The sequence below is a fragment of the Poecilia reticulata genome, linkage group LG5 (genome assembly GCF_000633615.1).
Source record: "Poecilia reticulata strain Guanapo linkage group LG5, Guppy_female_1.0+MT, whole genome shotgun sequence".
Classification (NCBI taxonomy): Eukaryota; Metazoa; Chordata; class Actinopteri; order Cyprinodontiformes; family Poeciliidae; genus Poecilia; species Poecilia reticulata.
Genome location: NC_024335.1, coordinates 28726135 through 28740739, shown reverse-complemented (window position 1 = coordinate 28740739; position 14605 = coordinate 28726135). Strand labels below are relative to the sequence as shown.

General features: G+C 39.1%; 1 protein-coding gene across 1 annotated transcript; it reads left to right on the top strand.

Annotated features, from left to right (window-relative positions):
* Window positions 1–914: 914 nt before the first annotated feature.
* On the top strand, window positions 915–13519 carry p3h1 (prolyl 3-hydroxylase 1). The gene is made up of 15 exons (XM_008410269.2): window positions 915–1485; window positions 2532–2684; window positions 3444–3633; window positions 3717–3848; window positions 4610–4749; window positions 5597–5686; window positions 5790–5842; window positions 7218–7345; window positions 7425–7552; window positions 7643–7738; window positions 8869–9019; window positions 9917–10034; window positions 10113–10188; window positions 12719–12859; window positions 12976–13519. The coding sequence occupies exons 1-15, from the start codon at window positions 1021–1023 to the stop codon at window positions 13402–13404; spliced, it is 2490 nt and encodes an 829-aa protein (XP_008408491.1). The 5' UTR covers window positions 915–1020; the 3' UTR covers window positions 13405–13519.
* Window positions 13520–14605: the final 1086 nt, after the last annotated feature.

The following is a 14605-nucleotide window of genomic DNA, read 5'->3' as shown; positions in this document are numbered from 1 at the left end:
ATGACATAGTTAAATTCCGCAAAGGACGGCGGAGTCCTCTATAGTTAGTTAAATTCCGCAAAGGACGGCGGAGTCCTCTATAGTTAGTTAAATTCTGCAAAGGACAACGGGAGTTTGTTTTTTTATTTTTTTTTATTTATTTTTTAAATTTCTCTCTTTCTCACTGTTTATTTCTGTTTTTATTTTAATTATGTAAAGCACTTTGAAATGCCTTGCTGCTGAAATGTGCTATACAAATAAAATTTGATTGATTGATTGATTGATTCAGCAAAATATATCAGCTGATTTTAAGTAAATAATTCCTTAATATTGATTTAAAAATAATACTAATGCCAGTAATAACAGATTTTGTCGTTTATGACGAGACATTTTTCCCATGTTGTGTTAAAAATAAAATGAAATTGTCCAGTATTCTGACTTTCTCCCACGGTTCGTACTGTTGGGTTCATTTTTCTCTCTAAATTTCCCTTGGATTTGAGTGCCCAGGTTTGTCCTGTGTGTTTCTCACTATGATGGACTGGTGACCTGTCCATGGTGGACTCAGGGTGGACATAGACACCAGTCCTCCCCACCCCCCACAATCCTGCAAAAATAATTCATATTGCACTGGGTTACAGTTACAATTTCAAGTAACACTTCTGCAAATCCAAACTGTACAGTTGTTGAAGTGGCCGTGGGTTCACCCAGGTGTTTTGCACAGCTGAATGGTTGCTATGCGAGATTAAAGGATTTCTCAAATATGCATGAAATAATCAAAGCAACACGCCAGGTATGTTTCTGATGAAGGAATAACATTATAACATGACCAATTTTTGAGCTTTAATAATAATATAATAATAATAAAAATTGTGTACTTTTTGTGTTGCCGTTTTTTTTTTTTTGTCACTATGTAAAATATTTTGAAGGTGTTGGGGGGTGGAACAGGGGTTCTCAAATGTCCAATCCCGCCTCCAAACTAAAAGTTCCTGTCTGGAGGAGAAGGGCCTCCTTCTCTGTGCTGTCCTGGCTCCGGACCCCATCATGGGACCCCGCAACGCGCTGCTCTGGACATGTCTCTGGCTCACTGCGGGCTTCTGCAGGCCAGACTCCAGTCTGAGTAACTTAACTTTGGTGCCTTATGATTTCCTCTTCGACGCGGCGGTGGAAGCCTACTACAGAGGGGACTGGCTGGCGGTCATCCTGAACATGGAGAAGGCCCTCAGGAACAAAGCTACGGTCCGAAACGTGAAGGTTCAGTGTCGGCTGCGATGTGACAACCAGTCCGCTCTCGGCGAGCCTTTACGGGACTTGGAATTTCCTATCCCCGGGGCCGGTTCGGTGGAGGATTTAAGCTTTTTCCAGAACATTCTGAAGCGGGCAGACTGTGTGAACTCGTGCGAAACCGAGAAACTCGGTTCTCCAACTTTGCATCAAGTCAGCGAGGAAGTGGAGCTGGAGTTTGGGAAGAGGACTCCGTACAACTACCTACAAGTGGCCTATTTCAAGGTAACTTCATGGTCGGACTGTAAGCTTTCAGCTTGATTCACGTTTTCATTCAGAGCTAAGACAGGTCTGCGTTGTAAACACCCAGCCCCCTCCTTCGGACGGAGACTTCTGCCACGTCTTAAATTGACTTCTGCCTCCACGTAAATTTGACGTTGGGACGTAGAAGTTCAGCATTGTGTAGTTTGAAGAGTCAAAAATAGCGGAAACGATTGAGTTTGTAAAAATAACTGTGCGCTTGGTAGTCAGTCGTTTCATTTTTAGCTATTATCAAGGCTTCTTTAGGTTTTTATGACGTGAAAATATTCTGTGTTACCCATTTGAAACAAGGTATTATTAAAAAAAAAAAAGAAAAAAAAAAGCTATACACAATCAGATGTACAATAACACAACACACGTTGTCAGAAATAATAGTTTGGCAAAAATTCAGAGAAATATGTAAAACAGACAAAACTACATCCCTTATTCATCTCTGCATCCACCGGTTTGACTGTCTCTCTGTCTCTATCTATGTTATAGACACACAGTTGAAGATTTGTGCTGCTAACCTATCAGCAGTTCCCAAAGCCATAGCAATCACCATCTTAGATTTCTCTCAGTCTAGAAACATGGTTATCATTCTGTATGTTAACTTCTGATTTTTGAAGATATTAATAAATTAGTGTCTGACATATTCTATCTCTCTAAAACGAGAGACATTTGGTCTGATTTAACCTTCAGACAGTGAGAAAAAAAACGTTCATATATATTTTTAATGTGGTGTATGTAAACTTCTGGTGTCAACTGTACCTGCAGGGTTTTTCTACCACACTTAAATTTCTATGGCAACTATGAAATTTGACATCTTCTGTCTCCTTTCCTTCACTCCATCTGTTGACTATCTCCTTTACAAATGTAATCATTTCCATTTCCATAATTGTCAGTATGTAGACACTAATATTTTAGTTCTACTCAGACTGATGCAGGACTTTCACTGTGTTTTTCGTCTGTTTTGTAAATTTATTTCACCAAGAACATCAGGCGAACAGAAGCGATCTGTGTCGTTTCAGATCAATAAGCTGGACAAGGCGGTGGCTGCTGCCCACACCTTCTCCCAGGCCAACCCAGACCACCTGGAGATGAAGCAGAACCTGGAGTACTACAGGATGATGGCAAGAGTGGAGGAGGAGAACTTCAGAGATCTGGAAGCTAAGCCACACATGGTGAGAACTAGACATGCACCAGTCTTTATATTTCACTTCTGATACTTAATTATTATTTAATGACACAGAATTAGACTGAATAGATCTGCCATTCGATTGGCAGAGTTGGGCAGCATCTAGTTACATTTACTCAATTACATTTACTTGAGTAACATTTTTGAAAAAAATTTACTTTTAGGAGTATTTTTACTATGCTGTGCTTTTTTCTTGAGTTATTTTATTATGAAGTTTCTCTACTTTTACTTGAGTAAAATTTCTGGATTTTCTACACAGAGAATGGAAAAATAAACATGTTTTAACCAAAATGTTACCAAACACAGACACACAGCTGCAGGTTTTGTTGTTTATTGAGTGAAACTGATTTGAAAAATGTTCTTTTTTGTCACGTACATGAATTATTATCATTTATGTTCTTATTTCCACTTGACTTTATATTGTGGTCCTTCTGGTGATGTAATTTTTAAATAAATGATTAATAATTTGATCAGTTACTTAGTACTTTAGTAGGCTTTTTACCAGATACTTTTTTTTTTTACTCTTGCTTGAGTAATTTATTGGATCGTTACTTTTTTACTTTTTATTCTAGTGAAATATTTTGTTCATATTTTACTTGAATAAAAATATGTTGATGTAGTTCTACTCTAACTTGAGTCAAATTTTTGGGTGCTCTGCCCAACTTGGTAGATCAGACACATACCTGATAATTGATACCCGATCTGGAATTGTTTTCAAAATCGGTAACGTGGCGTCTTTCCTCAGGCTGAGTTTCTGCTGGGGAAGAGCTTCTATAGCGACGACTCTTTTGGCCTGGCAGCCAAACACTTTGAGAACGCCCTGGAGGAATACTTCACCGCCTACAAGGAGTGCAGAGCTCTGTGTGAGGGGGGGTACCGCTTCGACGGATACACCTACATGGAGTACAGCGCCGACCTGTTCCAGGCCATGACAGGTGAGGCAGAGGAGGTGAAATGCGTTTGCATGCTGCATCTTCATGTTTCATGGCGCTCATGTAAATGTGACTGTTTGTGTCAGATCACTACATGCAGCTGCTGAACTGCAAGCAGCGCTGCTCTCTGGAACTGGCCTCTGCTGCTGGCAGAGACGCTCCTTTCGAGGACTTCCTGCCCTCTCACTTCAACTACCTGCAGTTCTCCTACTACAACAGTAAGTCTGTCAGTCTGTCGATGTGAGATGGAGTCAGACTAGAGCACACGTCGGTGTCTAGACCAGCTCATACCTGTTGTGTGTTTTCACCTTTTGTCACGTTACAACTGAGGGTGAACGTCTATCGTATCGTTTATTGTGATAAATTCCTTATCATGACGGGATTTTGATTTATCTTTATGATAAATTCCAATTAATGATGTTTAAATAAAAACAACTAAAACTGTCGGTATTGTGGGATTTTTTTTTACTATTTTCCTCCGCTGTTTGTCAAATAAGAGCATCAAGGCATATCAATAAGCTTGAAAATATGACTACTGGTAAAAGCAGTTACTGTGTAGTGATGCAAAGTCACATGTCTTTATGTGACCGGCTTCTCAAATACGTGTGTTACAATTGGATATGTATTTCTAGAGCAGCATAGAGCTTAATGTTTTGGAGAACTATTTGGTTTGAATATCTGTAGAATAAAACGAGTCGTCCTCACAGGCTGAGCGATCCGGACAACTTCTGTCAGGCAGAATGGGCAAATATTGCTTTGTTAAAATTCCGTTCTAAAATTATAGTAAAAATGTTTATATAACTTCCAGAAGTTAACCAAGAAGTCAAGACACTCATCAGCATCATGTTTTGCTGAAAATGGTCACATTCAGAAAGCTTGGAATGAGAAAATAAACCTCCCAACGAGGCTCAACCCCAAGGCGACCCGACCTGACCGAAGCAGATAATGCTGCTGCTCCTCCCCCTCTTCCTTTTTGCAGGTGAGAAGTATGAGCAGGCCATAGAGTGTGCCAAGACCTTCCTGTTGTTCCACCCTGAGGACCAGATGATGAACCAGAACCTCAACTATTATTCTGCTGTGCTGGGTGAGGAAAAGGCCGCGGCCATATCAGCCAGACAGGTACTGTCACATTCACAACGCTTGACTTGATCGATTTTATCAGTGTTACTGCTGAAGGACAGGAAGACCACCTTTTTAATATCTGCTGACAGAAAAAAACACCAGTTAAACTCCCCATCAAGAGGCAGCTTTGTTTTTGAAAATCGGTTAAGTTTTGGCTTGACGGCTCATTAAAATGTGTCATGTTCTTCAGTCACACAGTGTAAAATATCTTTTTTTGCATCAAAATTTAGATCTGATTATGAAAAGAAATAGTCCTGAAATGCTTTTCTTTTTTAATTCCGTTTTTTTTCTAAAGTAGACAATCTGAACCTTTGAAAATGTCTTTGTAGATCAGTTTCTTTTACACTGCAAAAATACAAAATCTTAGCAAGTATTTTTGATTTTCTATTTTTTTCTAGTTCAAATATCTTAATACACTTGAAATAAGAGTAAACTAGCTAACAAGTAACTTCTCAGAAAGATATAGCAGCTTGTTTTAAGACAATAATTCCTTTATATGATAAAAAACTTTTAGTTTCATTGGCAGATTATTTCAATATCTTGTTATAATTGAAATAATTTGTCACTGCAACAAGTAGTTTTTCATTAATATTAAGGAATTATTCACTCAAAATGAGCTCAAATTTTCTGATGAAAAGTTATTTTTAAGTTAGTTTTTGTCTTATTTCAAGTGTAAGATATTTTCACTTGAAACTAAACCAAAACTACTTGGTAAGATGTGTTTTTGCAGTACACCTTCGCTTTTATCAGAACCTCAAAGAATAGTAAAATGACTGATAATTAGTTGACTTTGTGTTTATTAGATGTGTCACAAGCTGGGATTTGGTGTCTGCTCTGTAACCAGGTGGTGAAGCAGTACATCCAGCAGTCCATACTGGAGAAGGAGCTGCTGTACTTTGGATATGAAGCTTTTGGAATCACCTTCGTAGATCCGGTGAGAAAACAAAACCATCCTCGTCCTGTTTTTCCTTGTTGTTATGGAAGACCGATAACTGAAAATTCTCCTTTTAACATGCAAATGTTGTTTTCACTGCAAGGACACTTGGACTCCAGAGGATGTGATGCCAAAGAAGCTGAGGAACAAACACAAGTAAGATTCACGGCACTTCGGCAAATTGAAGTGCCGAAGTGCATCGCAATGTTACTTTATTCTTGACACGCCTATTATAATACATGTGTTTTCAATTTACATGTGTTATGGATGTGAATATCTTACTTTGTTCAGCAGAATATTTACTACTGCAGAAAGCCCACGTGTGTTAGATTTTAACCTGCAGAAACGTTTCACGCAATCTTGCTCTTAATGGGAAGTTTCAGAAAACAAATCAAAAATGTGTAAAATTACACTTACATAAACGTACCAACATCATCAAACAAACAGCTCATCAGGGATTTGGATACTTTTGTTAAACTGGAATTAATTTTCCCACCACAACTACATGTTTGCTGTGAAACTTGCCACATTATGTGGCACTAATGTCCACATCCAACATAGAAAAATGAGCTGTGATGTAAAACAATCGTTGAATTAATCTTATTTAGTAATCGATTCATTGTTAAAAAGGCGATATGCTGAAAGAAAAACACTCTCAGAGCAGTACTGAAGCCAAAAACAAGTAACAAAATAAAACTAAGCAAAAAAAAAAAAAAGTAAATAAATAAAAATAAAAAAAATACACGATTTACATTTAAGACAAAACACCTTTCTCTGTAAGCACGTTCTACCCAGAACTCTTCAAGTGGGATAGTTTTAGTTTAACCGGGTTCTGGTCCAGTAGACAATGAATTCATGGAATAGAAATCTGCTTTTTTTGTCCCACTCTGGGGAAATCCAGTTGAATTAGCATTTTAATGTATTTATTACATTGTCTAAGAAGGATATAGAGGTTTGCCCCGTCCTTCTGAGCTCCAAAACCAAAATTTGACCAAGAAATTTGGGTTTTTGAACACATTTACCACTTGATTGTTTGAAATATGTAGTGTATTTCTAGCAAAAATATTCCTTACAACATAGATAAAAATAAGTAACTTATCAGAAATATATAGCAGCTTTTAACATCAAACTTAGTTTGATGATAAAGTTAAAAAAGTGGTAAAAAGGAGTCATTTTACAAAAACTTCCCTTCACACTGAACATCTAACAAACAAAAGACATCCACCACCCAGTGTGTTGGGAGGGTTTAAAAGTTATCAAAGTAATCTAAACTATTGCAAAATATAAAAATTAATAACAGATTTTGGTTTCAAAGCTAACTAAAAAAAAAATCTAAATTGACAGAATTTATTATTTACAAAAAAATCAACATAGTTAAAAGAAAAATCTGCACAATGTGGCAAATTTTTCCCATCCAATTGATCGTCAGAATAATTGATAGCTGCGGGCCTACATACAAGCTCCTGCAGTGTGAGTTATGTTGATCTCCATCCACTCCTCTGTCACTTTGGAATAACTCTGCATATCTCAGAGCCGAGAGAGAGACTGCAGCGAGGATCACGGAGGAGATCGGAAACCTGATGAAGGAGATTGAAACTCTGGTTGAGGAGAAGAAGAAGGATTCTTCGGACATGGCCAAGATGGTCGCGCCCCAAGAAGGTGACCGTCCAAACGCCAGAGTCCATTGGGACGCTTCATCCAAGAGCAACAGAAATGTACTGTGACCTGCGTCCTCTAGGGGGTGCCGTGCTGTTCGATAACATCAGAGTTACCATGACATCCAAGCAGCTGAACGGCTCTCAGCGGGTGCTGCTGGATGAGGTGATCAGCGACGATGACTGCAGGGAGCTGCAGCGCCTCTCCAACGTGAGTCCAAACAAAAAGGAGATTCGTCCTGGATGGCTTTTGTGAGAGAGCGTGTCACATCAGCGTAACCATCCTACACTCCTCTCCCAGGCTGCCGCTCTGAAAGGCGACGGCTACAGTGGGCACCCATCCCCACACACACCTAGTGAGATGTTCCAGGGGGTCACCATCCTGAAGGCTATCAAGGTCAGCTTATTTTATTTTACAGAAGAGTGGATAACTGGGTTGTAGAAAACGTACTGTCACCTTCCTGAAAATAATGGCCTAAGCCATTATTGACAAAAGTGATTATGGTTAAAAAGAAAAACAAACAAACAAAAAAAATATATATTTTTTAAACCAAAATCAATTTTTTCAAAAATGACTTAGGCCATTATTTTCAGAAAACTTATGAACTTCATAAGTTTTATAACTTCATAAGTTTCCTGAAAATAATGGCCCAAGTCATTTTTGACAAAAGTGATTTTGGTAAAAAAAAAAAAAAACTCTTTGTTTCCAAAATATGAGACTCAGGCCATTATTTTAGGATATGATACATAATTATATATTTTAAAGTGTGTCTTCTCACCTGATAGTCCAGTAAACTCGGTTTGATTGGGGACCAAAGTTGCATTTTCGGCTGTTTCTGTTCGCTTTCTCACTACATTGTGTCAAACGATTCAGTCATTACAAAACATGTCGAGAGGAGCCAGTTGAGGTGCCTCGGGCATCTGGTCAGGATGCCTCCTGGACGCCTCCCTGGTGAGGTGTTCCGGGCACGTCCCACCAGGAGGAGGCCTTGGGGAAGACCCAGGACACCCTGGAGGGACTATGTCTCTCGGCTGGCCTGGGAACGCCATGGGATTCCCCCGGAGGAGCTGGAAGAAGTGGCTGGGGAGAGGGAAGTCTTGGCCTCCCTTCTGAAGCTGCTGCCCCCGCGACCCGACCCCGGATAAGCGGAAGAAAATGGATGGATGGATGGATGGATGGTTCCCCTCCTCGGCTGTGGTGGCGCTGCACCAATAATCACTGAAGGAAACGACACAAAAACCTCAGAAGAAAACATGAGCGCAACTTCAACTTCCCTCTTCACTAAGCGTAAACAGATATGCTGTGGCGTCAGATTCTGGAGGTTGTAAGATTTCTCTTTTGTCATTGGTAAAAGACCTCGAGCTATTTCTCCCACCAGCATTAGATTCTGGCGTCTGTTTTGGTTGTATTTACCCAGAATGCCAAACACATTTACACACGCACTTCTCACTGTGTGTAGAGAGACAAGCCTTTGTCATTTGGCCCGCTCCATGCTGGCCGTTATATTGTGTTTTTATGTTTCGTAGCTCGGCCAGGAGGGGAAGGTTCCTCTGAAGAGCGCTCGTATGTTCTTCGACCTGAGTGAGAAAGTCCGGAAGGTGTTGGAGTCCTACTTCCGACTGGACACGCCTCTGTACTTCTCCTACTCTCATCTGGTGTGTCGCTCTGCCGTCGATGGTGAGCTCAGCCACTAGGGGGTGATCATGCTCTCTGTCTGAGACTTGCACAGCTTACGGAAAACCACTTCCAGTTTGCAGTGATGAGACTAGTTCAGTCGAATGTAAGAGTAAAGTTAGAAAGATTTTTTTATGAACAGTAGTGCAAATGTGATGTATGTTATTGTAATGTGTTTTTTTGTTTATGGCTTCATAAACAAGTTAATAACAGAGTTTATTAATGTGACCAAGCCTCAAATTCCAACTACTTCCCAGTAAAACACGAAAGTGAAATTACTTCCACATATAAGATCGTAGCTCCACCATAATCAAAGACAACACTTACTTAAATAATTTGGTGGGGATTGAGTCTAACATAGCAAAGTTAATATTGATGCAGCTAGCACAAACCTGCTGCAGAGCAGAAAATGCAGTGACTTTAAACCTAAACACTGCAGATATACAGTATGATCTAAGCACACCAGTAAGTTGACCTCTGAATAATTCAAATAAATAGGGGTTAGGAGTGGCCTAGTCAAAGTCTGAAACTAAACGAAATTGAGATTCCCTTGCAGGATCTTACAGAGGCAGTTGCGCAAAAAAAAAAAAAGAAAATATCCAGTCAAAATACTGCCAGAAGGCAAAAAAAAGAACATATTTTCTAAGAAAATAAAGTATTTAATGTTAGAGGTGTTTCTCATAAGCTAATTTTTAGTTGAACCCAGGTTTTGCTGCAAATTTGTGCACTTAGTTACGGTGAGCCAAAAAAAAAAAAAGAAATATGTAAACAGCAAAATACTTTTCCATGGTGCTATTATTGCTAGGTGCTCCACCTGGATTTGTCAGCCTGATGTGCTGCAGGTCAGAGGTCGTGTGACAGTGGGATGGTTAACTTGTCTTTGTGCTGCCGCTCGTTCAGAAAAGCAGGAGGACCGGAAGGACCTAAGCCATCCTGTTCACGTCGACAACTGTGTCCTGGTTTCCGACCTCAATCAGTGTAAAAAAGAACCTCCTGCTTACACTCACAGAGACTACAGGTGAGGTAAAAAAAAACATTCTGAGGAGATCTTTGTGTTTTTTGTTCTCTGCCTAACGTTGCAGTGTCGTTCTTTCAGTGCCATCTTGTATCTAAATGATGACTTTGAGGGAGGAGAGTTCATTTTCACTGAGCTGGATGCAAAAACAGTCACCGTAAGTAACAGCAGGGGCTGATGGGAAAATGAGTGACACTAAGTAAGGGGCATTTCTGGAAGATTAGTGTTCTGAACAAAAACTAGTTGTTGATTGAGTTCATCCGAGTTAAAATGAATGAATTCATGTTCATAGTTCACCATCCATCTAGATATTTTGAACTAAGTTCACAGATCCAACTACAACTAATTCTTTCTGATTTCAAATAAAGTGTGTGTACATATTGGTGCCACTGCCTGTCCTTTGTTTTATTGTTCCCTGTTGTCTTTGCAAGAGACGAATTCCTAAAACAACATGTCTTATTCGCATATTTTAATATATTTAATCACACAAAAGAAAACTTTGACCAAAAAGTGTCCATTTTAGCTGCTGTCTTTATTGCGGTCATTCTTAATCCTCTTACTAGCATCAATATGACACAGATGAGATTTGTCAGGAGTTTTCTTTATCCCTTTAAGCTGTTATTGCAAAGTCAAAAACCCACCGTAATTCAGAATAGTCAAAAACTGGAAGCTGGAGTTGTCTTGGACATAAAGTACTCATCACACAATTATTTTACAATTATTAAACAATGCAACAAAGAGAAATTGAGGGCCCATGTATGTATTTCATAAGTTTATCAGTCCACCACAATGTTTCTCTTTAATCTTAATGCTGGAACTTTTATAATTTTTCACCACAAGAATTTCGGTGACAAATTTAACTCTTTAATGGAAAGCTTTTTTTTTTTTTTTTGCTGTGTTTTCTTTTAATTTACTATTAAATAGCAAGAAACATCCAGGAAATTTGTAACTTAAAAAAAAGACTAAAGCACTTTTACTTTACTAGACTTGGTTTTGTGTTTTGAAAAAAAGTTTTACTTATTGTTGCTGGGAGTAGACTAAGTTTTTCTAGACCAAGTAAACTGAAAAAAATTACCCCAAAAGTTAGGAAACACTTTGCCATTCAATATGATGGAAAAGTTAGCTCTTTGTTTAATTAGCATATTGCACATTTAATTTATTGATGAACTTTTAAAGAAAAATTACAACAGAATTATTTTGTGTTTCTAGTTAGTGGTCTAGTGATTTTTGGACATCAGTGGACAAATTAAAAAAAAAAAAAAAAAAAACATCACTGATGTAAATTAAATACATCTCTGTTGTTCTTTCCGTTACTCATCCACAACACGGCTGGAGGGAGGAGTTACCAGCTGCAGCTTCTCCTCACTCCATTTCCTGTCTGTAAACAAATAAAAACCCCTCAGTACCCCGGCTCTGTCCCCATGAAATATCCCAAGTTTACCCTAAAAGAAACTGCTTCAATTTTTCGCTTCCCCTCCAAAACGTATCACTTCACCACCAATGTTCTCAATATCTCAAAAACGTGACCTGAACTCATGAATACAGTGTTTGAAACGTGTTTGTGCACAACACTGAAACAGAGGGTGAGGGGTGAAAACAGTGTCCCAAAACACTGTTACCGAGGTCCACTTAACCTTGTTCAGTAGCATTTACTACGTTTTGAACTTAATGGTCAGGATAATAGTTCTAAGCAATACTAGGCAATACCTCTCTAATACATCTCTTACAAACAGAGATCACACATGCAGACTTAATGAGAGGCAGTCGTTAACTACGCTAACTATTTAAACTAAACAAAGCGACAACGTGCTTTTTTACTGCAGAAATCACTAGAGAAAAACTGGAAAAACAAGAGGTGGGAAAGAAAAGGAAAAGAAGGAAATAAGAATGGAGCAGAGAAAGAAGTGCAAAGAAAGAAAACACCCTAGAAGTCGGCCCAGAAAACAGGGAAACCACTGTGATAACTCATCTTACTCATTTATTAGGGCTCTACGAGTTTAACACGTTAATTACGATGAATCAATTTCATAGATTTTAACATATTAAACATTTTTAATGGGTTTAACCACTTTTTTTTTTGTTTTACACATAAAAGTCCAGACCCAGAACTTTTGTATTCATGTATTTCTGAACACATGAATACAAAATACATGAATACCAATCACAGACGTCCCTGATGCTAACGTCAGCGTCCGCACCCACATTTCTGAAAAAGCTCCATGAATGATCAGGAGTTATTGAAACACTGGAAAGACGAATGGATAGAATATCACTCTGCTCCAATCTGATGATTAAAAAAAATAAGATTAGAAACAATAAATGTATTTGTTGTTCAGCTCATATGTCTATCCAATAATTTAGCAACAAAAGGGGATTTTGAATTAAAAATGTTTCTTGCTTTGTCAATATATTTTCATTACTTTGCTAGTTATGGGCTCCACCATCAAGTCAAATTAAAAAAATTGACTGACTGATGGCCACAGTTTTCAGATTTTTGTTAGTACATAAACATGTCCTTTATGTTGCCTCTCAGAGCAACGTTGACGTAATGGTTCATCACATACAATCCTAATATTATAAACAGATGTAAAACGATGCACTGTGACGATGTTAAAAGTGCTGAGCTCGCGTGTCGCTCACGTCGTAACAGATGGTAGATTAAACGTTCGTCTTCATGCCCTCTGCAGGCCGAGGTTCACCCCCGCTGCGGCCGGGTTGTCGGGTTTGGAGCAGGGAAAGAAAACCCTCACGGCGTCCGGGCCGTCACTAAAGGTCAAAGATGTGCAGTGGCTCTGTGGTTCACCTTGGATCCCACTCACGAAGAAAAGGTAATGCAGCTAACACTCGTCCGCTGACTTCGCTCAATATGAACAAATGAAAAAGAAAAGTGTTTTATTTGGAGGTGTTCTACCTTTTAAGTTTGTCTTTTTTTTGCCCTTACCAGGAGAGAATCCAGGCTCAGGACATGCTGAACATGTTTTCCACACCTGTAAATGAAGAGTTCAGTCAGAAAGAGTCACAGGACCCCGGTGAGTCTGGGCCGGCTGCTTCACAGGCCGACCAGTTGGCAACGGATAAACGGGAAAAGAAACCGGACACAACTTCTGCTGGAAAATCAGCCGATCGGCCAGAGGGCACGGCTGAGAAAAAAAGGACTACCAAACCTGCTGCTATGGCCAAAGCTCCGGCCAAAGCAAAAAACAAAGCTGGAGACACAACCAAGGCCGCAGCTGCCACCAAAGCCGCAAAACAGAAAGCGAAGCAGGGCAATAAAAAAGGTGCAGCTCCTGCTGTTAAAAAGACGATAAAAGGTTCCTCCAAGAAGGACTCAGCATCAGCCTCTGATAACGAAAGTGGAAAAGATGAGCTGTGACATGTGCAGGTGTGAGTGTGTCGATGTGGTGTCTACTTTTTTTTTGTTTTTTACTTCTCAAGGTCTTCACTGTGGATGAATGAATAAAAGGAAATGGTGTGTTACAATAATTGAACTTGCTTTGAAATGCATTATTGGGCACCTTTCAGAGTTAAAAAGGTAAACGAGTGAAGAGTTTCTGACCCACTGTGTCCGTCTGCTGTAGTTCCATTACAAATGTGCACAAACCTTCGTCTGTTTTCTGCTAATGTCAAAAAAACACAACTTACCAATTGCGACGTTTTCATGAAATAGAAAATTACATTAAAATAACACATAAATAAACTTGTTCATGCAATAAGTCACAAAAAATCATGGCAGTAGTAACACTTGGCTGTTGATCGCGTGAAAAAGTGCAGTTTTGCGAAATATTTATTTTTATACGGCTGAAAAAACCACATCATGTCCCTGGGCTGCTGTTTCAATGAGTGTTGAGGAGTAACTGTTCATTTCACCGATGGGCAGCTAAATCCCTGATGGTCACTGATCTGAGGTTACCTACAGCCTACATGTACGAAGGTGTGAAAAGTTTCTTACTGTATTTTTATCTGCTTTCTGGTGAGTCGGAGAGAAATCACAGTGAAACAATGTGACCTTTATCCAATTAGTCGAATCGAACCAGCTGTGAGGTGAGGCAATTAGTTTAACTTTGTTTTGTTTTTATGATGCTATGAGTTAAAAATAAAGTGAATTTAAAAGTACTGCGTACATTTCCTGCAGGGACTGATCAGATTTCTTTGGGTCAGAAGAAATACTTAGAGCTTTTGATCAAGTTGTCTCATTGCATGATTTATTAGCATAGCTAGCTTCTACAACTCAAGTTAGCATGTCCAGAGACAGAGGAAGGTCCACTATTGTCTCAACAGTCAACAGAATATTTTCCCCAGAGTCTTGAGAACCATCACAATATTTACTGGGCAGATGTGAGACTGGACTTCATGTTCTTTTTGGTCATCAGTGGTTTTAGCCTTGAACTAGCTGCTGCATTTTTCTCCAGTTGTGGATTATGGCTCTCAATGTGGTCTGCTGATGTCCCAGAGTCTTACTAATGACTTTTCCAAGAAAGGTTTTATTAAGTCTGACCAGGTAAATTCATCTCAGCTTTCTAGGAAACAAGTAGATAGTTTCTGATTAAACACAGGGAACACTTTTTTTTTTTTTA